We start from the raw sequence: 26,847 nt of genomic DNA on the forward strand, positions 1-26,847 counted from the left end.
ATAATGAAAAAAAGAAAAAAAAAAATACAGTTGCCAAATTGGCCATGGTTCGTAGGGAGAGATATGGATTCTAATGTATAAAAAAAGATGATAGGAAAGTAAAATGATTCGTCATTTGGTAGACGTCCAGGCCTAAATTCATTTATTTGAATGCTCCAAAGGAGTGAGGTTTGTTTTCATTTTAATTGCAGCGATTTCAGGGCGTTGTACTTCTGAGAGAGTTTAATAGGATGTTATTCAGAGCGCAACAGCAGCAAACGCCTCTGGAATCATGATGTTTTTAAAGTTTTATGTCTGAATTCTTTATTTGCAGGGAGAGAAAGGCTCACTACTCTGTCTTCTTTTGCAAGCCATCTCAAAAAGAAATATTTCATATGGTGTTTTACCAGCCCTTCCATTTGACTCCTCTAATAGTAATTGGGATTGATTTTTTATTGTTGTTCCTTTTAAATACTGTAGCGTTTTGTCAGGGAAAACACCTGCTTGACGGTAAATTGTCCGTTCAATAAGCAAAACCTGTTGTTGGCCACAGTCACGCTTGCAATACAACTAAGTGTTTTCGCTCAATTCCAGATAAAGAATAAAAAAAAAAACAGAATTCCTTGCACCCCAAAATCACACAGAAAACAAGCATCAACATAAACCCCAATATTCGTGACTCAATACACTAGGGGAGAAGCTTCTCCCCATTTTACGAGCATCATTTTCTTGTTAGTCTTGTTTTGTTAGCTCTGCTTTTTATGCACTGTCTTTGACATCAGGTAACATCATTTAAAAAAAATAATACATTTATGTCTTCGAATATCAGAGTCGAACTCCTTTACTCTGAATTGGTGGAAGCCAAAACGAAACATGAGCATTTGTTTGATGGGTTTTGTAAGAGTCAATTTAAATAACCGAATCATTATCGGGAGTTATTTGATTTTTTTAATTTTCTTTAATAAAATGCTTTTATTGTCATTTGGAGATTCTTACAACCAGGTAATGAGGACATTTAGTAAAGTTCATAAAAAATGTTGTGTAACTAGAGACAGATTAAAAAAAAAGCACTCACTGTTTAATATTTCAACGTGAAAAGGTCATAACACTTTGGTGGCCCAGGGTGCAAATTAAGTTTAATTTTTATCTCAAACGACGGGGAGGGGGGGAGAAACTGCAAGACTGAGAGGAGAAACTTCGTCCCTGGAGTCACTTTGTCACCGAAACTAAGTCCTGCAAACCTGACGCGTCCCTCCCTTATTATTTGCCTAAAGCGTCGCCCAATCAGGCTGGGCCTCGGGAACGCGCCTGGCCCCGTATCGGAACACGTGAACGCGCAGAAAGGCGGCTCACAGGTGTGTGAAGGCGCCTCACCTGGATAACGCACAGAACCGTGTGGGTGTGAGTAAGTTTTGAACGTATTTTTTAGACGGCGTGATGAAATCACGCGTGGAATTTCCAGACACCGACTTTCGGAGGAGCTGATCTCTATCCTGATGGAGTGACTTAGATTGTACCACGTGGATCGCGTACTTCATTTTCACGCAACATGGATTTACAAAGAACAGTGTGTCTACTTTTCCTCGCAATTTTAACCATCCTGCATGGATCCGGAGGAGAAATGCCGACTAAACCCACGGGCGGTGTCACGGTCGTGCCCCCCATTAAGCCCGACGACGGCCCTCACGCATATCCGGACCCGGAAAAGTCCAATTTACCCGTATTCACAATGGATTACCCCAGAATCCAGATCCCATTCGAGATCACTCTGTGGGTGCTCTTGGCTTCATTCGCAAAAATTGGTGAGCACAGCAGTGAATGATGGAGCTCCAGGGTGATGGCCTTTACCTCTGTCTTCCTCTTAACCATATATCTTCTTTTCCCAGGCTTCCATGTTTACAATAAGATCACCATTTGGGTGCCAGAGACGTGCCTCCTGATCAGCATCGGCCTCATAGTGGGGGCCATCATGCACTCTGTGAACGAGGAGCCCCCCGCTGTGCTCACCAGCAATGTTTTCTTCCTCTATATGCTGCCCCCCATCGTCCTGGACTCCGGCTACTTCATGCCCACCAGACCTTTCTTCGAGAACATCGGCACGGTCCGTTTCACCGCACTTTCCCAAAACAACTCCTTATACCTCGGCCGACCGTTATTCTTTGTGTGTGTTTGTGTGCGCAGGTGCTATGGTTCGCAGTAGTGGGGACTCTGTGGAACAGCATCGGCATCGGCATGTCTCTGTTCGCCATTTGCCAGATCGAAGCGTTTGGTGTCCAGGATATCAATCTGCAGGAGAACTTGCTATTTGCCACCATCATCTCTGCCGTGGACCCGGTGGCCGTGCTGAGTGTGTTCGAGGACGTGTCCGTCAACGAGCAGCTCTACATCGTAGTGTTTGGCGAATGTCTCTTCAATGACGCCGTCACTGTGGTGAGTCCGTCCAGAAGGATGTTACGAAAGCGTTGCGGCGGTGAGTTTCACAGGACACCTGCTGCACTCCGATGGCCAGTTGTCACCTCCTCAGGCTGATGTTTGTTATGATAACATGCTGAGGGACCATGGGGGTCATTGAATACTTAGCTTACGTGGTGCGTTGTTGCCGCTCGCCCTGAATTCGGCTTGATGGTGTGTCCTTATGGATGTGACAATGATGAAAAACAGGAGGTTGAGCTGGAGGTCTCAGAGATGAAGATGTTGAGGTTCTCTTTGGGAGTGACCAGGATGGAGAGGATCAGGAATGAGTCCATGAAAGGAACAGCACATGTAAGATGTTTTGGAGAGAAGGTCAGAGAAACCAGACTGAGATGTTTGGGTCATGTACAGAGGAGGGGTAGTCAATATATTGGTCGACGGATGCTGGAATTGGAGCTGCCAGGCAGGAGGTCTGGAGGAAGACCAAAGAGAAGATTTATGGACGTAGTGAGAGAGGATGTGAAGTTAGTTGGTGTGAGAGAGGAGCATATAAAGAATAGGATTAGATGAAAAAGATTGATTTGCTCTGGTGACCCCTGAAGGGAAAAGCTGAAATGAAGAGAACAAGAGGTGTGTCCCTATGAATGAATGCAAATGTATTTAGTACCGTAATTGATAGAAATATTCTGCTGATCTGAATTGGGGTCACTTTTCCATCTCCGCCCAGAATTCGACAGCTTGTTTGGCACCCTCATATTCCAAGCTGCCATTACATGAAACCGCAGATGGATCCTATTGTGTCGTCTTCAGCTTTCCTGTTCCCCCACTCAAGGTTCCTCTCAAGTTCCTCTTTAGATACCGTGCAATAAGTTCAGCCTCTCTAGGTTTTCGTGACTTTTACTTTAGCCTTTGGCTGAGAGAGAAAATATATGTGTTGTTGTTGAAAGATTGTAGAGGAAAAAAACAGAGGAAAAATTCAAGTGAAGGAATGTTTTTCCTGCACAAATATGACATCGCTGTTTTCTGATAGGGATCCGTTTACTCAGATGCTGCCGAACCAGTTCCTGAGGTCACTGCTACATTTGCCTAAGTGGGAGGAGATCGTGCACACATCATTTGAAACTAGTCTGCTCACGCTTAACACCCCCCTTTCCCTTCCCCTTATTGTTCTCAAACACACACGCCCACCTTTTTACCTTCCCCAACCTTTGGTGTGAAGAATCTTTTGTTTAGTACACAGTGGCAGATCTAAACATTGAGCCAGGAGACTGAAAAGAGCAGGAGTGGTCTGCGTTAAGTAGACTCCAACTGATCAAAAGATCTTAGGAATTACTTTCAGATTCAAGATTGCAACTGAGAGATGAAAAGAACTGACAACAGCAGGCTTGTAATCTCAATGTGCCGTGTTGTAATCTCCGTTTGTTATGCCACCGAGTGTTCACCGCAGGAAACAAGGAAATATGAGATGTTCCTCTCTCTGTTGTGTCCGAATCTTTGTTCATGTCTTCAGTAAAAACAAGTTTTTGTATCAAGTGACAGAGGAAAAAAGTTGCTTTATGAAATTACCTCACGTTATTATTCTCAGGTAATGTTATTTTTGGTAATTTTCACAAAACACTTTCCCCTCTTATAAAATTCTCTTTATCAGAGTTCCAGATTGGAAATGATTTGACATTATGAATACATGTGTTCTAAAAATGAACACATTTGAATTTATCAGGGATGCTGAGTCGATTGTTGGTATAAAACTTGGGATGTATGTTTGTATAATTGTGGTTTTTCAAATTTCGGGTTTTGTTTCTTTTGCTAAATACTTATGTTGAATGCTTTAAACATATATATTTATATACGTGTGTGTGTGTTTATGTATATGAACAGAAGGGCAAAAAAATATTTAGTCAGTCACCAATTGTGCAAGTTGTTCCACTCAAAAGAGGCCTGAGAGAGGCTTGGAATTTTCATCATAGTTACACTTCAACTATGGGAGAAAAAACAATCCAGAAAATCACATTGTCTGATTTTTAAAGAATTTATTGGCAAATGATGGTGGACTAAGTATTTGGTCACCAACAAACAAGCCAGATATCTGTCTCTCACAGACCTGTAACTTCTTCTTAAGAGCTCCTCTGTCCTGAACATGTTGCCTGTATTAAGGCACCTGTTTGAACTGGTCATACAGAATAAAAGACATCTGTCACATCAAACAGTCACACTCCAAACTCCACTATGGCCAAAACCAAAGAGCTGTCAAAGGACACAAGAAACAAAACTGTAGACCTGCACCGGGCTGGGAAGACTGAATCTGCAATCTATACAAATATACATGTATAAGAAGCACTTTAATGCTATTTTATACACACACACACACACAAACACACACATATATATATATATATATATATATATATATATATATATTAAAGCCTGCTATTGCACCTTAATGCTAATTTATATAAGTCAGTCTCTTACTTTAATGTAATATATGATGCCTAATAATATCAAAATAGTAACATAAGATATGTGCAGTCAGACAGCTGATTGGCTGGAAAGCTGTAGATCCCAGCAACAGTGAGACCGAGAGGAAGTCCGCGGCCATTAATGGTCTGTTTCGCCTGAACACAATGAACAGGAACAAACTGGCAGGCTGAAAAAACGCTCTCTCTGTGTGTCATTCAGTTTGCAGGCTGAAATAAGGTTATCAAATTGCAAACAGTGCAGGGTAAAGGTTTCCTTCAATCACTACTGTCTGGAACTGTGTCATTACAGGCCGCAGCCCCTGACACCACCCATGACCTTAAAGCTACATGGACACACACACAAACACACACACACACACACACATACAAGCCTGAGACAGATCATGTGTATGAGACTTGTTTCTGTGTTTTTAGGTGTTGTACAACATGTTCAACTTTGTAGCGGAGATGCCAGTGGTGGAGCCAGTGGATGTGTTTCTTGGGGTGGCGCGGTTCTTTGTGGTGGGGCTCGGAGGAATGGGCTTCGGGATTCTGTTTGGCTTCGTCGCAGCTTTCACCACAAGGTTCACGTCCAGGGTTCGAGAGATCGAGCCGCTCTTCATATTCATGTACAGCTACCTGGCCTATCTGGTGGCCGAACTCTTTGCCATCTCATCGATCATGGCGTGAGTAGATCAGGAAATATATCCGACTGGAGGCTGAAGTTGCTCAAATCATGCATTAACATGTATTTTTATTTTGGCAGAATCGTGACATGTGCCCTCACTATGAAGTACTATGTGGAGGAAAATGTCTCCCAGCGCTCCTGCACCACCATCCGCCACGTGGTTAAGATGCTGGGCTCCATCTCCGAAACTCTCATCTTCTTCTTCCTGGGGGTTGTTGCCATAACAACAGAACATGAGTGGAACTGGGGTTACATCCTATTTACACTGCTGTTTGCTTTCTTGTGGAGGGGTCTCGGTAAGGATTGAGGAGCTTTGGTTTTGTTTAACTTCGATAATCTACAAACTTCTTTGTCTTTTTTTTTACTATCTTGAGGAAATTTGTCCTTTTTACTTGATTGCATGTCAAAAGTAATTAAAGAAACTAATTCTTTGTATTTAAATTCAAATGTTCTTTTCCTAACCCCAAAAGTGGAGTTTTTAAATCCAGACCTAGACTTAAGTATTTTCTATGTAACACAATCAACAGGTAGGATAACAAATCAAAACAGTAACACTTGGACCGTGGTCCTGAGACTTATAATCTTGTTTTACACCAAAATCATTTAGGAAATAGCCCACCACTTGAAAAATCTCCACCAGTTCATTTACCAATAACTAAAATTGTAAATTCTACACAAAGAGCTAGCTCATTGACAATTGTTTTTTAAATTGAAATGTTCACCAAACCTTTGCTCTTGGTAATGACAGCTGTGAGATGGGCCAGGACGTTTAGAGGAGATGGAAACATTTTCTTTGTTAGTTTGTCACAATGATGTGATAATTGTCATTATAAAGCTCCACATGGGGCAACAACAACTAAAGCTCCTTCTCCTGAGTGTTCAGTCCCCACCCTTGTGGGGAGGAACAAGGGCTTTTATTTCTTCCGAGAATATAATCTCTAAGCATATTGTATGTGTTGGCACTGCTGTGGCTTCTGCTAATAGAAAAATATCTGATTAGGGCTGTTCATTGAATTGAAATTTTACCTGCGTCAATAAAATGGCTGCATGCTTTACCATGCTCATGTTAATTTGATAAACCTTCAACCCGAATATGACCAAATCAAAGATTTATACTTAATTTAAATTTATTACTTATTTAACTTTGTTAACTTTGTAATGGTATACACATTTAACCAATTTGCCTGAAGTAAACATGATATAAACTGGAGGCGCTAACATTTTTCCCTATTTTATCCAGGTGTCCTGGTGCTGACTCAGATCATTAACCCCTTCCGCACCATCCCATTCAACCTAAAAGATCAGTTCGGCTTAGCTTATGGTGGCCTGCGAGGTGCGATCTCATTCGCCTTGGCCTTCACCCTCCCTGATAATATTGCTCGTAAGCAACTCTTCGTCACTGCTACTATTGCCATCATCATCTTCACTGTCTTTCTCCAGGTAAGAATGACACTGTGACATGAGATTGAATATTTGGTGGCATTATGCAGACACTTGCAACAGGAGTTTGATGTTGACAGCATAAAGTCAATAGTTAGAGAAGAAAAAGTTTGCCTGTCAGTATTAAAGCTAATGCTTAGTCTCAGGGTTAATATTAAAGATGTTTCTGATGGTTTTGTAACAAGGCAATCTAAGAAACCAAAATGGTGTCATTGATTTTTTTGAAAGTGTCTATTATTTTCATTTTTTGTCGACAATTCAGACATCGTTTTAGTATGAACCCTTATTAACGGGTCCTTAATAACCTTATCACCTATTGACCAGATATTTGAAACATCTTCATTCAGGGTCCTTAGAGAGTTCAGATGTGTCATTTTTGAGCTGGCTGGATTTTGCTTTTTCTTCTCTTCACAGGGCATCAGTATTCGGCCACTGATTGAATTCATTAACGTCCGCAGAACCAATCGCAACCTTGACACCATCAATGTGGAAATTCACTGCAGGGTATGACATGAATCTCAGTCGTTGTGCACGTGGAGCTCATGTTTTTGCATGCAGTGTGAACAGTTGCCCCTTTGCTCTCAGCTCATGGAACACACTATCGCTGGCATCGAAGACCTCTGTGGCCAGTGGAGCCATTTCTACTGGAAGGACAAGTAAGAACCGGCGTATTAATGATGTTTTATTTTGTCATCATTAAGCAACAAATATGGTCAAATCACTCACTAGTTCATGCTTTGACATTGTGACCTGTAGTGAGAGCAGAGAACAGGTTGAGGAAAATCTAGCGAGGTGGAGATATGCTCTGGAAAAGACAGGAATAAAGGTCAGTTGCAGCAAGACAGAGCATATGTGTGTGAAAGAGAGGAATCCGGATGGAACGGTGAGGCTGCAGGGATGGAGATCAAGACGTTGGAGGACTTCAGGTACTTGGGGTCAACAGTCCAGAGCAGTGGAGAGTGTGGAAAAGAGGTGAAGAGACGGGTTCAAGCAGGTTGGAATGGGTGGAGAAAAGTGTCAGGGGTGATATGTGATAGAAGAACATCAGCCAGAATAAAAGGAAAGGTGTATAAGACCGTGGTGAGACCAGGGATGCCATATGTTCTAGAAACAGTGATATTGACAAAAAAACAGGAGGCAAAGCTGGAGATCGCAGAGATGAAGATGTTGAGGTTCTCTTTGGGAGTGACAGAGATGGATAGGATCAGGAATGAGTCAATCAGTGGGATAGCACATGTTAGATGTTTTGAAGAGAAGGTCAGAGAAGCCAGACTGAGATGGTTGGTGTCATGTACAGAGGAGGAATAGTGAATATATTGGTAGACGGATGCTAGAATTGGAGCTGCCAGGCAGGAGGGCTCGAGGAAGACCAAAGAGAAGATTTATGGACGTAGTGAGAGCGATTATAAAGATAGTTGGTGTGAGAGAGGAGGATGCAGAGAACAGGATTAGATGAAGAAGATTGATTTGCTTTGGTGACCCTTGAAGGGAGGAGCTGAAAGGAGCAGAGGAGGAAGAATATTCTGAAGATTTGTCTCAAATTACAGGCCAGACTTGTGCCATGAAATATAAAAAAGATAAAATGAAATCACAAAACAATAGGTGTATTAAAAGCCCGCACTTAATGCACATATATGCCGCAGAAATATCTTAATTGCTCAGATTGTTAAATATCTGAGTAACTAACTATTACCATATTCACAGCCTGATATGTTATATCCCCATAACCTGTCCCATATGACAGGCTGCGGTTTCTGGATCTCACACTAAGTGGGACCCTTCTCAGAACGATCTTCTTTCAACCTCAGGTTCTTGAAATTCAACAATCGCATCCTGCGTAAAGTCCTGATCCGAGACAACCGGGCAGAGTCCAGTATTGTAGCGCTCTACAAAAAGCTGGAGCTTCAGAACGCCATGGAGATCCTGGACACTGTGTCTGGAGACATTAGCGCCGCTCCATCCATCGTCTCTCTTTAGTAAGATAACATCATATTTTTTTCTTCCTCTATCACACCAAATCCTCACCCTCTGTCCAGATCCAAAGGATAATGTAAGTTAGTAGTTTGCTGACTTTGTTGACACATTTTGCAGCGAAGAAAAGAAAGATGTCACTAAACCCAAGAAGAAGTTCCTGGCTGCCGATCTGCGGAACATGCATGACATCCTGTCCAAGAACATGTACAAGATCAGGCAACGGGTAATTTTTCCTCCCTTTTCCAAGCATTTGTTCAAACCTATGCTGTAACATGGCTGGTGTGACAGTGTTGTAGAGCAGCTATGAGCTTTCATTTATTTCGTCCAGATGGATCAACCAGCACCCACAACTCTTGTTTAATAAAGTCCTAATATAGCAAGTAGTGAAACATATATCTATTCATATTTTGCAAACCTGAACGTATTTTCATAACTGTGGCACTAAAGATTTTGTGGGAACGATAGCGTGACAGAAGTGAAATAGTTTTGCATAGTCAGAGATCGGCCTGCTGTATTTTTCTGTCGGTGGCGTTGCAGTCGTACCCAGATATATTTTGAAGTGCAGGCAAATAGGCAGCATGTGCTTCTGTTCTTGGACAAACTGTCTGCTGACTCTTTTCAAGTCTACACATAAATCTCTGTCTACCTCTTACACATGTTCTCAGTCTGTTTCTGGAATTATCTATTTCCAGGCAAATGTGTTTATTTTTGACAGATTACATAACACACATTATTGTGTGCATGTACTCCTTTTTTTTTCTTTCCTTTTTTCAAACTCATGACAGTTACATGGAGCCACCGCATGACTTTCTTTTTACCTTAATCTTTTATTAGGTGAATTAGAAACAGAGTAGTTTGAATATGTGATTTTCGATATTGACAAAACTCTGGATTGTGCACATGTCACAGGTGTGTCTTGTCAGATAGAAAGTACATTGTCATTCCTCAAAGAATCATGGATTTCACAATCTGTGCATACGGCGGCTGCCTTTTGTCTCATCTGTGATTTTATTTAGGATGGTCGAGTCTGCAATGTAAAGGTCCGACAGATGTGTCCGTGCGTAATGCGGTGTCTTGTCTGTTTTCTGTAATCAGACGGTTGCGTTCACCAGCAAGCACGCTCTGCCCAATGACAGTCACACCAAAGAGATCCTGATCCGACGTCATGCCAGCGTCCGCCGCAGTCTCCGCCCTGGCAGCTTTCAGACACAAGTAAGGGTCTCAGATTCTCTTTATTTGAAGTTATCTACAACTGATCTGCATTCATTATTTTTTAATTCTTACTTTCAATTTACTGTTTTTTTTCCTGTTTGACCTTCAGGTGGTTTCTAAGTCTCAGAAGTACTACTCACTTCCTGCCGGGAAGAGTCTGGACTCAAAATTCCCTCCTCGACGGCTGAGCGACAGAGGTAACCCTATCAAACGTGACAGCCTCGACTCTAGTTTTACCCTTTTATTTCCAATTTAGAAGGAAAACTCAGAGAAGATCCTAGTTCTCAAGCTTTATTATAACCTTTACAGCTTCTAGAATGGATTGTTGAGAAGTGATGACAGATGGTTCCTTATATAATTGAGAATAGTGGACATCTTTTGTTCTTTCAGTGGCTCACATATACCACGGCATCAGTCTTCAAACAAAACAATAAATTCCAGGCGAGCAATACCCAACTTTAATTTGATTGCATAAATGGGCCTGTAAATAATATTTACCTAGTAATGGAGTTCATGTGTTCTGTAGTTCCAAAAATCACAAATTACTAAATCCAGGCAGAGAAAAATTGTGTACCATACTAAATTTCCAACACCTTAGTTTTATATCGTAGTCTTATAAGATACTTAAATTTAGAGTTTTTGTAACAAATGGTGGTGGCATGATTTGGTTAATCTTTATTATTTCATGTTTTAACTTGTTACAGATGATCAAGACACCATGTCAGAGTTGGCCTACCCGGCGAGACGCTCTCGATTTGGCCAGCGCCCCTCATCAAGAGCCATGATGCCCCTAAAAAGACTGGACACCCTGAAGGAGTTTCCCTCTGTTGACTTTCTGGATGAAAGCAGGGAAGAGCGAGGCAGGGTGCATGACGTGCACCCTGGTCACGAGAACTCATTCTCAAATGATTCCCAGCTGCCATATCCTCGACAACACTTACTCTCTTCTAGTGAGAATGACAGCAGCTCTTCAGTCAATTTGAGAGATGAGCAGCAACCTGCTGCCCCAACGCCCGGCTGGGCTGCTGAACCTATAGATAATGCAGCACGAAACCCTCTGCTCAGACGGCCTCAGTGGAACCCAAAGAAGATGTGACGCTGTTTCTGGACTTCCCTGGCAGTCTCAGCCTTAAACAGTGAATTTTTACCACTTTTTAAGGTCAAGTACATTGGCAATGGGGTTCAATTGAATTCATGTAGGATGCTGGTTTTGAATTGTTTCAACTCAGACTGTGTGCAAGTAGGAGTTTGCTGAAATGCAGCTGTGGGCAGTGTGAGTGGGCTGCATCACAGATATGCAGCAAAGTAGCGTACACGGTCGTAAAGACAATTGTCTGGAGATGACTGATTTAGATATTTTAAATGTTTCATGACTAGCTTTTTAATTTGCTAGTAGATATGTCTGCTAGTACATTTCAAGGTAATTTAAACTATCCTGAATCTTTGTATGTAAATAGTGTCTTTTTTTTTGTTAATGCCCATTGTGTCTGACAGTCGTTTTATACATATTCTGTTTTCGCATCGAGTAGCTGTGCATTAGATTGGACCAGGAACACACGTATTTCTGCACTGATCTGTTTTCTATTGTGATTTTTGATATTTTTGATTGTCATCTCTCTCATTCTGGATTAAATCAATGACCACAGCTTTGTGATTCAAAGCATTTGCAATTCAAGACAGTCCAGTCAAACATACAAAATATATGTTTATTCCTTTTGAAGCTTCTCCACAAGTAAGGCATCGGGTTCAATAATCTTTGATTCACAATTGACATCATTAATGCAATGGTCTGTCCATCAAGGTGGTTTCTGGTGTTTAGAAAAGTGTAAGAATGATAACTTACTGTTACAGATACCGTGATAAGATCACATTTCTGTTCAAAAAATATATGTGGAATTTTGATAAGTGATATAATTGCTTCAACACCGCTCTGTGCTGAAATTGTGGCTCACTCCATTTTAAATCCACACTGTGAAAGAAGGACTCCAGTGGTGGTGTTTGCAGGCCTTTTCACCTTCTGCGATGTTTCATTTTTTTGCAGATAAGTTTGGTGAAAGGTGCCTCCCAGAGTTGAAAATATTCCTGTCACTGTGGGACTTGTGTCTCTGTAGAGACCTCTGACAGCTGGCTGTGTATTTGTTTATAAATATATTTAAATTAGCTTAATTACCTAGTCCATTTTTGTCACCCCCATCTTATTCCATTTTGGAATTCTTATAAGTAACACAAAGACAGCCGTGAGGGACATCACCACTCCCACTGTGGGGGGGCCGCAGGGGCTGAATTCCTGGGAAAGCCCAGACAGCACATGGGCCAGAACTCGTCCAACGGCGGTGACGGACTGTTCAGCGCCGATCAGAGTCCCGCTGGCCCCCCCGCCTCCCCTCTGCAGCTCTAGGTGTGTGATGCACATTCGTCCGACAGTGATAGAAATTGAAATGAAGGTTGAGCTGATCAGGACATGCCACACACTGACCGCAGACGCATAGAGGAAAATGAGAGAACAGGTGAGAACTGTGGAGTGAAGCAACAAGGCTGAGATATTGTTTCTGTATAACCGAATGACTGGTCCCACCACAAACCCTGACAGCGCTCCTAATGTGTTGCTGTAGCTGATTAGATAACCGGCGTCTTTGGGTCTCATAGAGAAACGCTCCCCCAAGGCTTGAGAGAAATTACTGTGGAAAAGTAGGATAGCTATTGCCATCAACAGACGGACTAGGAAGAGGTCCCACAGGTCAGAGCAAATGACCGTGCGGATGTTGGTGCCTATTGAGGATACCTTCTTCAAGGCAGGCCGGAGCACAGACGCCCTCTTCTCTGCTTCCAGACAGTGGCAACTGCCATTTGCAGAACCATTGCTTACAGTTTTACTACAGTTTGTGTCACAGCAGACTTCTTGGAAGCCATTGTTGGAGGAGGTGCCATTACTGTGAGGTAGAGTTTTTGGCCGCGGGAGCATCCAAACCAGTCCTGAAATGATCAGAGAATGACGATGAATGACGATTCTCACATTTATCTTGATTTCTGTCTATTGAACAACCCACCTGCGTTAAGGATGAAGATGGATGCACAAGTGAAGGAGGAAGTATAGAAGCCACCTTCATGCTCTGACAGGTATCCACTCACCACAGGACCCAAAATGAAGCCTAAGCTGGACGCTGTACTGAAATAGCCCATCACCACGGCACGCTCTGACCCTGTCACCAGGTCAGACAGCAGGGCCCTGCAGATTGACAGGGAGTGCTTGAAGAGACCTGAGACAGAGAACAAGTGTGGCTGAGAGTAAGTGAGTGATTTACAAGACTATGTTTTCATTTAGAATGCACCTGCATCTCCATAAAAAAAGAACATTTTCTGAAACTGCATATTTTGGGTGCTTTTCTCATTTTGCTTTGATGGAGCTCTTCCTATGTTGATAGAACAGGTTGTTTGCTGTGTTGCCCATCTGGTTCGCCACCAAAGTTTCTAAAGTCACCCTTAAAAACAAGATCCTGTACTCATTCTTATGTTGAAATTATGCTTATGCTTGTAGTCTCTACCTTTAAATCTAACTCATTGCAGCACCAATATTAAAGATGCTCAAAATATGGCATGCAACAAGCTGTACGATATTTTCCTTTATTTTCCATAGCTGTGGCTTTAGGACTTTTCAAAGACAAACCCCAAATGAAGGCGTCAGAGACTTGACACAGCCGCCAAATCCCAAGATCTGATAAATTTAAAGCTTATCTTTTCTTCAATTTTTGCAGGTTCTATGAATGTTTTGTTGGTTTTTAGACAAGTTTTTCTTTACACATGATTTCCTGTTTGCAATTTTTGTGTTTTTAGACGACAGTCAGCTAAAGAGGTAATTCATGCCAATGTTTCTTTAATTCTTGAGGACGTCTGCCAAATACGTCAGACATCATATGTGTTTGGATATGTTGGACATGTTGACATGAAGACAGTTTAAACAGAGACTGGGCTGTGTGTTAGGTGACATTATTGATGGAGAAAAGCTGCACCATGAGACAGCAGCAGGGATGTTAACTACACCAGATCAGATGAGATGTCAGACCTTAACTGCTGCATGCACATATCCAAAGGTATTATTTTTTTGGAATGGCAAAATGACTATCTGGATCTATTTTAAGTTGCTTGTGTGGCTGTGGCCACACTAAAATTAAGTTATCAGCCCATAATATATATGCCTGGCAGTTGTTGATTTAAGACAAGGATCTACGCTGTTTTCTACTTAGAAGAGAAATGAATTGATAGTCATGTTTTCGAAAGGTTGGGGTGAGCGAGCGGTGACTGAGATTGCATATTGACATTCAACTCAAAAATGCATCCTTAGGCTGGCTTTGTGATTACTTAAGGTCATGAGATCATTAATAAACCAAAAACTTACAGCTTATATCAATGTTCACTCATCTAAACTTCTGATGCATAAAGCAAACATTACATATCTTGTACAACATCATTCTGTAGGTATTGAGAATATTTTAGTCTACATGTTTAAAGGTCAATATAACTACATTTTTGTGATATTTCCAATATATGTTTTTTGAGAAGATATAAAGAGCTTCCCATAAAGATGTAATGTAACTTTGAGGAATCATTAAAGTCTGCGGTAACCTTTTTATGAAATGATAAATACATTTTAATAAAATAAATACGAATAAAAAATCAGATATTAATGGGCATATTTCATTAGTTTAATTAGCCTGTCTGTCTTGTTCACTTGACTTTCTGCTTGCAGAGGCTGTTTCCTTGCCACATACCCACAGGAATTCGTGCCAGGACAAACAGTGCGATGCTGGTCGACATGCCGAGTAGGAAGTAGCCCATTGCACTGACAAGCAGGCAGGTCAGTAGAGAGTAACGTCGTCCCACCACGTCACTCCAGCTGCCCTGGCAGTCGACAGAGCAAGAAGAGACCCCGTGTTTATTACAAAGATTGTTAAACTTTTTGAGTAGACAGTAATTGATTTTGCCTCAACACCTCATTAGCAAGCAGGAGTGTGTACCATGATTGGCACTCACACCTACATCCCAATATTATGTTTATTGGTTCTGGAACTCACAAAGTACATTGGAACACATGGCGGGCTCCTTGTTTCTGGACCCCACAAATGTAGTTTAACGGCAAGACAGCAACCATCAGATAAAATAATGAAATTAGGTGCAACTGTGTTTGCAGTGTCCTGCATGCAGTCCAGTGGGATTTTAAAGCTGTTCACCTCTCGTTACATTTACCAGGATTCCGCTGCTCTGCACACGGGAACCAACAGATGACTCCTTATCTGTTTAATTTGTCGCATGACCCCTGAGAGTTAAACCAATTTCAGGAGCTGTGGGTGGTGGGGATAGTAGTGGCGAGCTAAGACTTTTGCATCAGATGCAATGCTTCTGTGGATGTTTGAGTGTTTTGCGTTTTGGTTTTCTTAATTTGGACACAACTTAAAATGAAAAAGATTGTTATCTATGATGGCAGTCTGATGGCTGGGTTGCAGAAAAAACTATGTCCCTTTAATGCCATATCAGGTGATGAGCACAAGAGATAATTATTTTGCAAAAAATGTTTTTTTTTTTGTGTGTATCTGAGGCTAACGGGGAGTAGCTTGTGTATGAGCGGGTAAATACTGGTAGTGTCGTGTGACCACAATCATCCCAAACCAGTGTTTATTGTTTCCATGAAATACCACAGATGACATGAGACGCAGCCATTTCAGCCACTCCATGTAAGCATGCCTTGTCAGGCAGGAGACACTGAAAACAGGCCAGAAAACACTACCAGAGACAATATACTTACAATGATTGTGCTTGAGAACAGCTGCAAGACCCCATATACAGATGCTGTAATATTAAGAGAAAGTCTTTCAGTCCAATTTCTGAAATACAGCAGAGCAGACACCAGTGTGTTCCAGCCCACTGGGAGAACATCTTATTCAATTAACGGAGAAAAATGCAGACATACTAGGAAGAGAGTCCTACATCACAATAGAGAATTTAACAGATTTGAGCAAGCAACATATAAATGACTTAAACTGTTCATACTATCAGAGGAGCTAGTATGTGTGAACTGTCTGTCCGTGTGCAAATGGTTTCTTCATCCAAATATGAACTGTCCAGTGAAATTAGGGTAATATGAAACTCAGCTTTTAAAATATCAATCGAAAGTTTCAATTTGATGCTCTGGTTGCTTTGAAAAATTTTCCCCTTGTTTAAAGTGGACAAACTTGTGTCGCTTTTAACGCTCTTCAGGGGAAGTTTAACAGATTCCCAAAGGGACACATCCTACCTAGAATACCAGCAGCAGTCGGACTGGCTCCGAGACTTCTAACATGATGGCCGAACAGTGGGATGACCATGCTCACCCCAAACATGTCCTGCAGGGGAGAGAGAAAGTTGCATATGAATAATGCTGCTGTTATTATTTCTTCTGCCAGGGATCTCATCTATAATAGTCTGACAGATAAACACTGGATTCTGGTTAATTCATAAATTAATCTGTACAGCCCTTTGAGGGCGGGTGCTGAAGTTGATTGAATTATTTTGTGTTTAATGTAGAAAAGTCCCTACTCCAGTCATGTCTGAATGACAAGATGTTAAGTCCAAGAGACAAATAACAACTGCAAACCACCCTTGGACAAGCATCGGTTGGAGGGAATATAAGAAGACCAAATCACCATAGTTACCTATACTGGTCAGTCTCTTAATCTGAGTTGCCAAGCAGCTGTTAACGAAATATTGTAGACACTGGTGACTAGATATAAAACCAATCAAAGGCCAGTGACAAAACAACCAATCACAGACCTGGAAAGACCTGGCAGAAGCAATGAGTGTGTCTGCTTGCAGCAACTACTATGCACAGCCTTGACTCGAAGTTCCACTGATGATGGGTCCTGTTAATTGGCTCCCCACAGACCTACTGAGTAAATACTCCTAGGTTTATTAAACTCTAGAAGTCTTGGCTGGATTACAAAAAAAATTCCCACCAAAAGGCATATTATGCTCTTAGGGTGGCTTCACTAAACTGTCTCCAAAAATGTATGAAATCTGAGGCTTCTCCAAATTGTTTATTATAAAATCATTGAGAAATAGTATGTTGTTTACCTTGTGGCCTTATGATTAAAAGTCATTAATGATAAAAAAATAAATAAACAAATACACCTGAAAATGTGCAAATGTTGAAGGAAAAGGAAAAATGTATGTAAAAATGCAGTATACAATGCAGTATGTTATTTAAAACTATGTTGGACAATATTTCTCTGAGTTTCTACGCAACCTCCCACCTTAAAGGAAAAGGCCTCTGTACTGCCATCATGTTTGTTTGCAAAGTGAGGAGGAGAGAAACGCTTGCCAAACCCTTGATTGAAGTCATACCGTTGTTCGTAATCCTCTAACAAACTCATTGCGCTAATTGTTTAACTTTCAGCAACGTTTCTCTCAGTGGTTATGTGCCAGAAGTCTGAGCTCCCGGGATTCTTCCCGTCTCCTTTAATTAGATGATTACCAAATATGCAGGCTGATATTTAAAGTACATTCTTTAAAACATGACGGCACGTAAACCCTTAAGACAGCGTTGGGATTTCTTTCAACTTTCCGACATACTGTGCATCAGCTGTGACATGGCGGAGGCTTCTTTTTCATGCCCTCCAAAAGAAACGCTCCAGCACATCTTATCCACAATGACGCTTTGAAGAAGTGGCCCTTAATGACCCCCCAAAGGGGTGAAAACAGCCTCTGCACGTTTCGTAGTATTCATATTGGTGATAATAGCACATGATAAATAGAACAACAACAGCTGTCATTATCACAAGATAACTACGTTGAGTTTTTATAGTTTTTTATAGTTTTTTTTTCTATTTCGATACATTATCTGCCAAACAAAATCCATTCAGTGATCTGAAATAGTTTTGTTGTCTATATGACTCAAATTCTTCAAATTTCTGACATATATTGATTTAAAGCAAAAAGAAACATGACTAGAAACATGAAATGTCTGGACATTTCACTGGGATTTATACCACAGACTTTAATTAAATACTTATGACTGCGGATTATGTTTTTTGTTTTTTTTTGGCAAACAAATGAAGTTTTAAATTTGTGAGAAATATGTTAAAAAAGAGGCCTTAAACAAATTAATTTTGAATTGAGATGGGACGTTGGACTACTTGCTCTGAGCAAACTTTCCAAATGTGGGGAGGAACAAAGTAAAAAAACAGTTAGCAAAGTCAAATACAGGGAATGTCTGTTTATAATATTCTAATGCTGAAAGGGAGAAAAAAAACTGGTTATGCAGCCTACAAAAAAGGACACAACCGGTTATTTCCAAACACTCACGGCATTAGTTTATTACAAAAAGTGTTTTTGTTGGTATAGACAAACGGTTGTTTTGAGATCACTGAAGCTTCAACACCTGCATGTTCAATTTCTATAAATATCTGATATCTATACATCCATTGTGTTAGTAAGTGAAATTAAGTCCAAGTGCATTGCATTTTCAAGTTTAACTTTGGAGTTCTGAACGAAATGAGGTGTGATATTTATCTGGAGGTTGCGGAAAAAGCATTGATTCATTCCTTTCTGCAGTCTATCCCGCTGTTCCTACAGGTAAGCTGGGCCGAGGTCAGTCATGTCTGCTCACCATGAAGCCGATCACATAGATACACCATATAATTCTCGTCCGTTCCGCGGATTTCTGATCGGAAGTGCTCCATTTCTGGTCGATCATCCTCCCGCAGTGATCGCCTGGCTGCAGCGGAGCGGACGGTCCCATCCGGCCTGCGGCGAATGATCCAGACCTTTGATCCAAACGGAGAGCGAGTCTCCGTCCCAACGGTTGTCTCGGAGAATGGGGGTGGTGGTAACTGAAGCCGGTTATAACGCCGGTAAAAATGTAAACGATGAGAAAGGAGGCGGATTATCCAAACAAATGTACGCAGGTATCCGGCCATTTAGATGACAGCGTTTTGGTTCGTTCTTGAGGCGATGGGCTGCTACTTCGTCTGAAGCCAGCCCCCCCTACGCTGGCAGGTGGTATCACCCACTGACGTCACGAGCTGCCTTTCATTCATAAACTGTTTTTTTTTTTTTTTTACAATATTTTGAAATAAACCTTTACAAAAAAAGGGTTTACCTGCTTTATTTTTTAAACTTGTGTTTTCAGAAGTATCATCTGGATTTATCAATGCACATATATGTACATTTTATTCACGTTTGTTCAAAGAGCCACATCTAATAACTGCAGTAAATTGTATCTGCGTGCAGATGTTTATTGTTTATTTTTTATTGTGCGCTTTTCTGTTTAATGTGCGCCTTATTTTCTTTTATTGTTTTGTTAATTTCATATCGACATGGGATAGAGAGAAACGTCTTCTCGATTCCTCTGTATGTCTGGTGCATGTGGAGAAATTGATAATAAAGCTGTCATTGACTTTAACTTTCTTTTTAAAATTTTAGGCTCAAGGACAATTTGTTAGGATCCAGGGTTATGCGTCTATATGCAGTTCATTTCACCTCTCAGTTGTTCACCAGTGAGCCTGATTGAGCAGCAGCCCTGCAGGAGTGGATCACTGCTGGGGTGCAGATCATCTGGCTCTTCAACTCCACCGTAAGATCCGTTATTTCCGTTTCGTTCCCTTGTCCAGAAATCTACGTTTCACCTTTCCTCGCAAGTTTATGAGACTCCCGCGACTCGACCCTAGAAACAATCATCCGTTCACTTTGTTTGTAAATAACCTTAACTCCTCGGAGTTCTTGCATTTGGGTCAGGTACTTGCAGAAATCAGGACAATCACTACCGCATGTCATTTCAAGTACTTGTCAAACCAAATCAATATAAATATTGAGATTCAGAATTTAATTTGATCTCGTTTTTAAATGTTATTTGTAATATGATATTATTGAATTGGCTAACGGCAGTTATGCACTACTGAGGCTCAGGACTTGCACTCCATCTGCTGGACAAAAGGAGACACGCAAAACCTAGTCAAATGTTTGCGATTCAATGGACTGCTATACTATTTTAAAAATACATTACTTTAAAGTAGAATATTTGTCCTATCACGCTACTATTTAACTATTTTCTGAACCCTTTCCTTTTCAATTTTTCTTTAATTACAGCTCAATTTTAGTTGTCGATCAGGCTGTCCTGATTTTGTTAAATATCAACGCTTACACAAAGCAGGCACAGCTACAGCCAAACACTTCAACTTCCAACACAGCATCAACTGAGACATTTTCAGTTTTTAAATATCCCTTTGCCCAGACTTTCATATTTTGACTGTACAACTTGTTGTAATCACTATCTCCTTTTTAATTGTTTGCATTATCAGTCAAAAATGCATCTTTATTCACGGTTAAAGAGTATGCCGTTGAACTATATTTGTATGAAGCACATGATGTTGGGGTTTCAGGAAGTGACATAAGTTGATTTTTGAGATTTTAAATTGCGTGGCACTGGGGGTTACTGTGGTTCGAGCGCTCGTCCTTGGAACCGAACATTCCCGATTCGCTTCCCGGTTCCTCCCAACTTGCCGAAGTGTTGTTAAGCAAGACACTGAACCTCTAACAGCTCCCCTGGCACTGTTTCTTAGCTGCCTTCTGCTCATGGCCCCTCCATAATGGGTTAAATGCAGTGGTCCAGTTGCGCTCTACGTATAACTGAATATGACGATTGAGGCATTTCTTCTATAGAGGAAAAACCATATTGAGGCTGTATCTAGTTGCCACAAATCAGAAAATTCTATACTGTAGTCAACTTCTCAAACCTGTTATCACTTACATACAGTATGTTCTCTTTGCTCGCCTTTAGTTATATGATATGGAAGTCAGCAACGCAGTAAGTTTTTAGATGTAGGTTATTGTAGGAGCAACACTTCATCTCTTAGACAAACACCAGGGAACGGAGGACATGGGTGAAGTGATTCTAGGTCACAGTGGATTGAGTCACATCCCTGTGTAAATTGGTGTGTCCACATTTAGGTTCACTGCTGAATGTGTCTCTTGGATGTTAACAAGTTAGTGGTTCCCTCAGTTCAAGGAATATACCCCTTCGTTAATATTATTGCTGTTTTTGGTGGTGGTGGTATTGCTGTTATTGGTGATAGTAATAGTAGGCTTAGTATCTATTAAGTGTATGATAATTTTGGAAAAAAAATTTAAATAGCAGGAGTGGGGTTAAGCACAAAGTTAAAGTACAAGTGGTAGTTGTGGTTACGTACTACAGCTAATTAAGGTATAAAAACACTTGGAGTTATTTGAAATGTTAGATGAAAATGAAATTGAATATATTAAATGCATAAAATGCAACATATTAAGCAAGATAACATGCTTGTATAAATGCCACAGCAATGTTAAACCACAATGCTAAGCAATTAAGAAGCAAAATGGAAACTTACAGGTTCAGACATTCGTAAAAACACGTACTGTATGTCTTGTATAACAGTTAGCATTCATATCTGTGGTGAAACTGACTTTTCACTTTCAAAATTTGAAGGAAATAGCAGCCACTAGTGTATTTGTCTGTTTATGTGTTTGTTCTTGTAGGGCAGAGTTACTTGGAAGGAGAGTTACTCCTGTCCTTTCAGTCCAACCCTACCCTGACATTCTTGTGCAGACACAGAGTGTCCAGTTGCCACTAGTTATTTCTGCATGGATCCCCTCCTTTCACACTCTTCAGCTGCTCCACTAACTGTGGGTAGCAGACGCTTCAATTAGACCACAAAAATAGCCAAGAGGATTGGTTGGGGTGGGGTGGGGGGTCCAGAGGAGTCATGTGCACAAACTTGTCCTCCCATACAGAGACAGGGGGCAGAAGAGGAGTCAAGATCCAGTAAACCCACATAAACCAGTTCAACGCAGAAAGGAGCAATCTCCCAGGGTGGATATACAACAGTGGTGTACTGAGGAGTGAGACACTCTGACCCAACCTGGCACATGCGACCACTGTAACTCGGGAGAGAGGAGTTCAAGTGACGGAGAGAAGCTGGTCATTTCTGGACCATGAAGCTGAGTGTGGCACTTTTTTTCGCAGGGCTCTTTGGAGCACTGGCAGCAGCGTTCATCCTCCTCTCCTTTGGAACCGATCACTGGCTGCTGGCCTCCGAGAGCTGCAACAAAAATGGAACAGCTGTCCTCGGTGATGTGACTATAGAGGTAGGTGTTGAAGTTCTTACAGCAGCTGAGAGACTAAGAATATGGTCAAGGCACTTATAAACATATAAATGCATATTCGAAATTGGATGAGTGCTCATTCGTTCTGATTTTATGAACGATAAAATCAATTCTATTTTATATAATCTCCAAACATATCAGTGCTATTTGTGAAGGTGCACTCTCTCTCCTCTCTCAGTTGAAGTACAGATCATTCCATTGGTGGACCTTGAATTTCAAATCTTTTTCTATTTTTGACGCAGTGATCAGTTGCTGCAAGTATTCTGTCAGGAGATAACCGGCACACAAGGCTCGGAGGGGTCCCTGAGGGACCTCTTCATGAAACCAGACACTATAAAATGTTGTGTGTATACAGCTATGCAATGATTGAGCCAGGAGCAAGTGTCCCTGTGATAGAAATACAAATACCAGTATATCCCATGGAATAGGACTGTATTAAATATCACCGACTAGAGCATGTCTACTTTTTCACAGTGGGCACTGGTACTGGAAATTAGATATCAACATAGTAAGTTATTTCTTACAATACATAGTACTAAGATGATAATAGTATCCACTTTTTTACAACTGCTGTTTTTCTCACCTGTTTCATTCAAAGCAGGGGGGAGAAAATATGAACATCATCAGTTTTAGAATTTCTGTTGATTGAAAACATTTTTTTTGTTTCAGCAGGTATGGATGTTGTAGAAAAACATTTGTATTTCCTCAACATAAGAGATTCAACATTATATATATCATTCTACAGACCAGCTACGATTTCAAACATCTATACATTTTTGGCTGTCAGACAAAAATAGAGACCACCAATTATGAATGTTTCCCAAATGACGACATCTTCGGCTGCGCCGCTTGCTGGACACCACATCAAAGCTTCACGTGCTCGGAGGTGCTCGCTCAGCTGGACCTTTGAACTCTCTTGCAGCTGCTCTTCGCCACCATGGTCACACTTGTGACAGCGCCGAAGTCTACTTGCATGCTCAAATAATAGTGAATGTGTCAAGGGCTATGTTTTTGTCTTTGTTTTCCAGCAGGGAGATGTGGTGATGAAGGAAGGCCCCAGTGAAATCACTCTATACCATGAGGGCTTTTTCTGGAGGTGCTCTTTTGGAGGCAACATGGGTGACGAAAGCCTGCTGTGGAAGCTCTGGTTCAGTAAGTGAGACTCACAGAGTGAAGTAATGCTTTCATGCACAAGAGAAGGAACATAAGCCGTTTTTCCCCAAAGGTTTTCCATTGTCCGTCCTTTCAAGCTGATGACAGCCATATACTCTAATTCCTTTAATACAACAGAATATACGTTTTGAATCTAAGAATCTTTGATTCGACCTTTTTCAATCTGTGACCAATTGCATGATACCACATTGCTAGAATCTCTCTCATGTGACGATTCAGTGGCTGTGCCATGTGATGTTGTTCTGTCCCCTTGTCAGGTGATTGCGCACCGTCTAATTTCCAATGTTGACTTGTTGAATGGAGGGTCATTGTCAGAATCAGCCTCAAGCACTAAAACAACCTTGTGAGGCTCTGTGGAATTCCAAATGCTCAAAGACAGGGAAGAAGAAAGTAGACAGAAAGTACAAAAAAAAAAACAAGAGGAGTTTTTCATTTTCATTTATTGCTTAAAATCACAAATATTCATTCGCTATTATGGCAACCACTGGCAGGTGTGGTTTTTGTCCTCTAAAAGCCAATAATTTTCTTCCTCTCCCCAGCAAATCAACCTCACCTGAAGGTCTGCATGCACTCCTACCTCTTCCCCTTCCCAGTGTTGCACAAGAACCACAACAGCACAGATTATGATTCTGCCATAAGTATGTTTTTTTTTTCTTTTTCCAATATTCCCAGGAAAATGTGTCGATAGAGTCTATTGTAATTGGCATATTTGGCTTACATCTGTGTTATTCAGTCTACAGAGGCTTTTGGAGTATCTTCATGCTTATTGGTGTGGCAGCCGTCGTGCTTGCGGGGTTCATCATCATCTGTGCTGCTCCTTTCGCCAGCCATCGCTTGTACAAAGCAGGAGGCGGCCTCTTCCTAGCATCTGGTGAGGCTCTCAGCTGGTTAAATTGATAATTTAACCCCTTTTCACAATCCATTGCTATAATATGACAATCTTACCTGTCTCGTTTGCTGCCCCTTTTTCTCCACCAGGTTTTTCCCTGCTGTGTGTGGTGCTCATGTATGTCCTGTGGATTCAGGTGTTGGATGTGGTGGATGCCTACATAAACTACCAGCGTTCAGCTCTATGTCCGGGATTCCAGCTTTCACTCAACTATGGCCTGTCATTCATGTTTGCCCCCATTGGTATCTTCTTCTGTCTACTATCTGGCCTTCTTTTTCTCCTGATTGGCCGAACCATTCAGCTACATTATCACTAACTTGAACCGATGACGGTTTAGAGGAAGGGATCAAGAATTTTGAAATACATTTGCTTTTACAGTCAGGCTCTTGATTAATTCTCATGAATATTCAACACAGAAACATCACTTTGACTCATGTTGTCAACACAGTAGGTTAGCAGACAAAGTTAATGGTTAGAGTTAATGGTTGCTCCAGGATCAACACATTGCAATTATTGTTATCATGCTGGGAGTTATATCATTGTGATCCCTCCATTAAAAGGTGCTTTAAATTGATCCGCCAATAAAAGGATGTGTATGATCCTCAGATCATACATGGAAAAGGTGTATTTAGTAAAAATCCTGAGGTTGGATCCTGAGTGTGGATATGTGTGAGTGTTTGTTTGTTTGTGGAAAAGAAATTTGAGTCATATGTTGATGTTTCTTGATTATTGTATTGCTTAGGTTTAAGAATGCTGGGAGAGTGAAGTACTTGGTTGAACAAGTATTATAATGTGTATGTGACACAAAGTGTGTAAAAAAAAACCAAAAACAAAACAAAAACATAACCTTATGCACTTTATAAAATGTGTGATTGATCTAGATAGGAAAAAGCTTACAGTGTGGCTAAATTTTATAACTTATGTTTTTTGGAAGAGTGATGCTGGCCTTTCTGTGCTGAGATGACAAGCTGATTTATATTTGATATTTTTAGACTCCTATCTCATATTTATTCACGGCGAAGATGTCTTTAAAGACTTGGTGAGTGTATGGCTTCACGTTTTAAAGGGGAAATAATTTGCATAAACAGATGGACACAGAACACTTCAAACAGGGCTTTTCCGCTTTTAACATCACAAGCGGTAAAGGCCTAAAATTAAGTTTCTCAGATTTATACTTAAGTGTAGTTCACTTTGACTTGACTATCTCTGACAATTTTTTGTGTATGCTAGCAGTAGATAATCCTTTTATTTTATTCTTTTTTTTTAATGTGGAATGGGGCCGTGTGGCTAAGTTTCTGGGCTTATTCCAAAGAAGGAACATGTCATCCAGTGCAACAATATGACCCACTGATGTTATTCCCAGTAGATTTGCAGATAACAGAGTTCGACGTAGCAGAGGAAGCGTCATGCAGCTTTGAGTGCAACTGTTGATCAGACCAATTCTCTCTTACTTTTATGCCATTCGCTGAGCAGCAAAGACCTATATTATCACTGGAATTGATACATAATATCAGAAATATCAGTTCATTGCTAGGAAAATAGAACGGATGCTATTTATCCCGCATTGTAGGTTGTTATATTCAAAGCCTGTAAGTGCAGTAAACTGGTAATTTCTGTCAGATTCAATTGTTTTTTTGGTTGACTCTGTTGGTAAGTCATCATTTCAACATGATTTCATTTTTTTAATCGTTGCGTTTATGTAACACTTGGTTATTTGCTGTGTTTGTCATGATTTACACTTATTCCCTTTCCTTTGTGTTATGAGTTTGTCCATATAAATAGTTAATTTGATTTATTTGTAATAAAATTGTTATAAAGGCAAGCTTGATAGCTGTCAAAAACCATTCTGTAGTTGTTTGGTGAGCACACCACAAGAGAGCACTGTTGTCTCATTTGACTCATCTCTCACCACAACCCTGAGAAGTAGAAATCCTATTTTGCTTATCTAGAGCCTATGTGGTGTTCTGCATTCAATCAGAACTTCAGAGGTAGGATCTGAAGATGAAAGAATTCACACCCTGGCTGACAGACGGATGGTAATTTCACTCATGAATGGAGCATTTGATCAGGATCTGAATGGACTCCTGTGTCGATTCTCATGTGTCTGTATCAACTCTATGCCTTTTGAGCTTAATAATGTACTTATCGTACAGAACGGAATGCATCTGCTGTTTGCCTCAGAATGCAGGAAGGAGTGATGCCAATGTAAGGCAGTGATTATTTCGTGAGATTGACTTTTACTTTTACAAATGGAGATTCACACTTGCAAATTGCTGAAGCCTGAAGTTCTAGTCTCGGAGGATAGCCAGACATACTCCTGGAAGCCACGTCCAGGTAAACCTCTCCAGGTCACGACAAAAGGAGGCCATAGATGCTAATGTATTGTAGGATAAGATCACACATTTGTCCCGTTTGAAGTTGGAGCGGTTCTCTTAGCGAGAAAGTCCCCCATCGGAATG

At 40.9% G+C, this 26,847-nt stretch overlaps 3 protein-coding genes across 4 annotated transcripts; 2 read left to right on the forward strand and 1 right to left on the reverse strand.

The window, feature by feature from the left end:
• The first annotated feature begins 1,349 nt into the window (after window positions 1-1,349).
• slc9a2 (solute carrier family 9 member 2) lies at window positions 1,350-11,257 on the forward strand. 2 transcript variants are annotated; one of them, XM_086145110.1, is made up of 13 exons: window positions 1,350-1,781; window positions 1,866-2,080; window positions 2,161-2,409; window positions 5,283-5,533; window positions 5,614-5,831; window positions 6,776-6,975; window positions 7,390-7,479; window positions 7,561-7,631; window positions 8,784-8,951; window positions 9,067-9,172; window positions 10,045-10,161; window positions 10,271-10,358; window positions 10,866-11,257. In XM_086145110.1, exons 1-13 carry the CDS (start codon window positions 1,529-1,531, stop codon window positions 11,255-11,257), a joined length of 2,418 nt encoding a protein of 805 aa, XP_086001236.1. In that variant the 5' UTR covers window positions 1,350-1,528. The 2 variants fall into 2 exon arrangements, with proteins under 2 accessions (XP_086001236.1, XP_086001237.1); XM_086145111.1 differs by having other exon boundaries at window positions 1,350-1,749.
• A 1,054-nt stretch (window positions 11,258-12,311) lies between these two features.
• Window positions 12,312-19,132, reverse strand: slc67a2 (solute carrier family 67 member 2). Its single transcript, XM_086145112.1, has 6 exons — window positions 18,797-19,132; window positions 16,448-16,535; window positions 15,959-16,002; window positions 14,928-15,057; window positions 13,209-13,418; window positions 12,312-13,134 (listed from the first exon to the last, which is right to left on the reverse strand). Exons 1-6 carry the CDS (start codon window positions 18,926-18,928, stop codon window positions 12,332-12,334), a joined length of 1,407 nt encoding a protein of 468 aa, XP_086001238.1. The 5' UTR covers window positions 18,929-19,132; the 3' UTR covers window positions 12,312-12,331.
• A 2,798-nt stretch (window positions 19,133-21,930) lies between these two features.
• Window positions 21,931-26,222, forward strand: tmem182a (transmembrane protein 182a). Its single transcript, XM_086145113.1, has 5 exons — window positions 21,931-22,308; window positions 23,355-23,478; window positions 24,039-24,137; window positions 24,233-24,370; window positions 24,478-26,222. Exons 1-5 carry the CDS (start codon window positions 22,156-22,158, stop codon window positions 24,702-24,704), a joined length of 741 nt encoding a protein of 246 aa, XP_086001239.1. The 5' UTR covers window positions 21,931-22,155; the 3' UTR covers window positions 24,705-26,222.
• The last annotated feature ends 625 nt before the right edge of the window (window positions 26,223-26,847 follow it).

Source organism: Fistularia commersonii, chromosome 4, assembly GCF_037954325.1.
Source record: "Fistularia commersonii isolate RoL2024-O1a breed Wild chromosome 4, RoL_Fcom_v1.0, whole genome shotgun sequence".
In the NCBI taxonomy this organism is placed as follows: Eukaryota; Metazoa; Chordata; class Actinopteri; order Syngnathiformes; family Fistulariidae; genus Fistularia; species Fistularia commersonii.

What these genes read in the sequence shown, in the direction of transcription:
- slc9a2 (XM_086145110.1), top strand. Translation starts at nt 1,529, where the DNA reads ATGGATTTACAAAGAACAGTGTGTCTACTTTTCCTCGCAATTTTAACC. An exon ending in GCCATCTCATCGATCATGGC is followed by an intron (nt 5,534 to 5,613) that starts GTGAGTAGATCA and finishes TTATTTTGGCAG; the next exon opens with AATCGTGACATGTGCCCTCA. An exon ending in CTGGCAGCTTTCAGACACAA is followed by an intron (nt 10,162 to 10,270) that starts GTAAGGGTCTCA and finishes TTTGACCTTCAG; the next exon opens with GTGGTTTCTAAGTCTCAGAA.
- tmem182a (XM_086145113.1), top strand. Translation starts at nt 22,156, where the DNA reads ATGAAGCTGAGTGTGGCACTTTTTTTCGCAGGGCTCTTTGGAGCACTG. An exon ending in TCGGTGATGTGACTATAGAG is followed by an intron (nt 22,309 to 23,354) that starts GTAGGTGTTGAA and finishes TTTGTTTTCCAG; the next exon opens with CAGGGAGATGTGGTGATGAA. An exon ending in GCTGTGGAAGCTCTGGTTCA is followed by an intron (nt 23,479 to 24,038) that starts GTAAGTGAGACT and finishes TCCTCTCCCCAG; the next exon opens with CAAATCAACCTCACCTGAAG.
- slc67a2 (XM_086145112.1), bottom strand. Translation starts at nt 18,928, where the DNA reads ATGGGACCGTCCGCTCCGCTGCAGCCAGGCGATCACTGCGGGAGGATG. An exon ending in TGTTCTCAAGCACAATCATT is followed by an intron (nt 15,058 to 15,958) that starts GTAAGTATATTG and finishes GTCGACTGCCAG; the next exon opens with GGCAGCTGGAGTGACGTGGT. An exon ending in CCTGGCACGAATTCCTGTGG is followed by an intron (nt 13,419 to 14,927) that starts GTATGTGGCAAG and finishes TCTCTGTCTCAG; the next exon opens with GTCTCTTCAAGCACTCCCTG.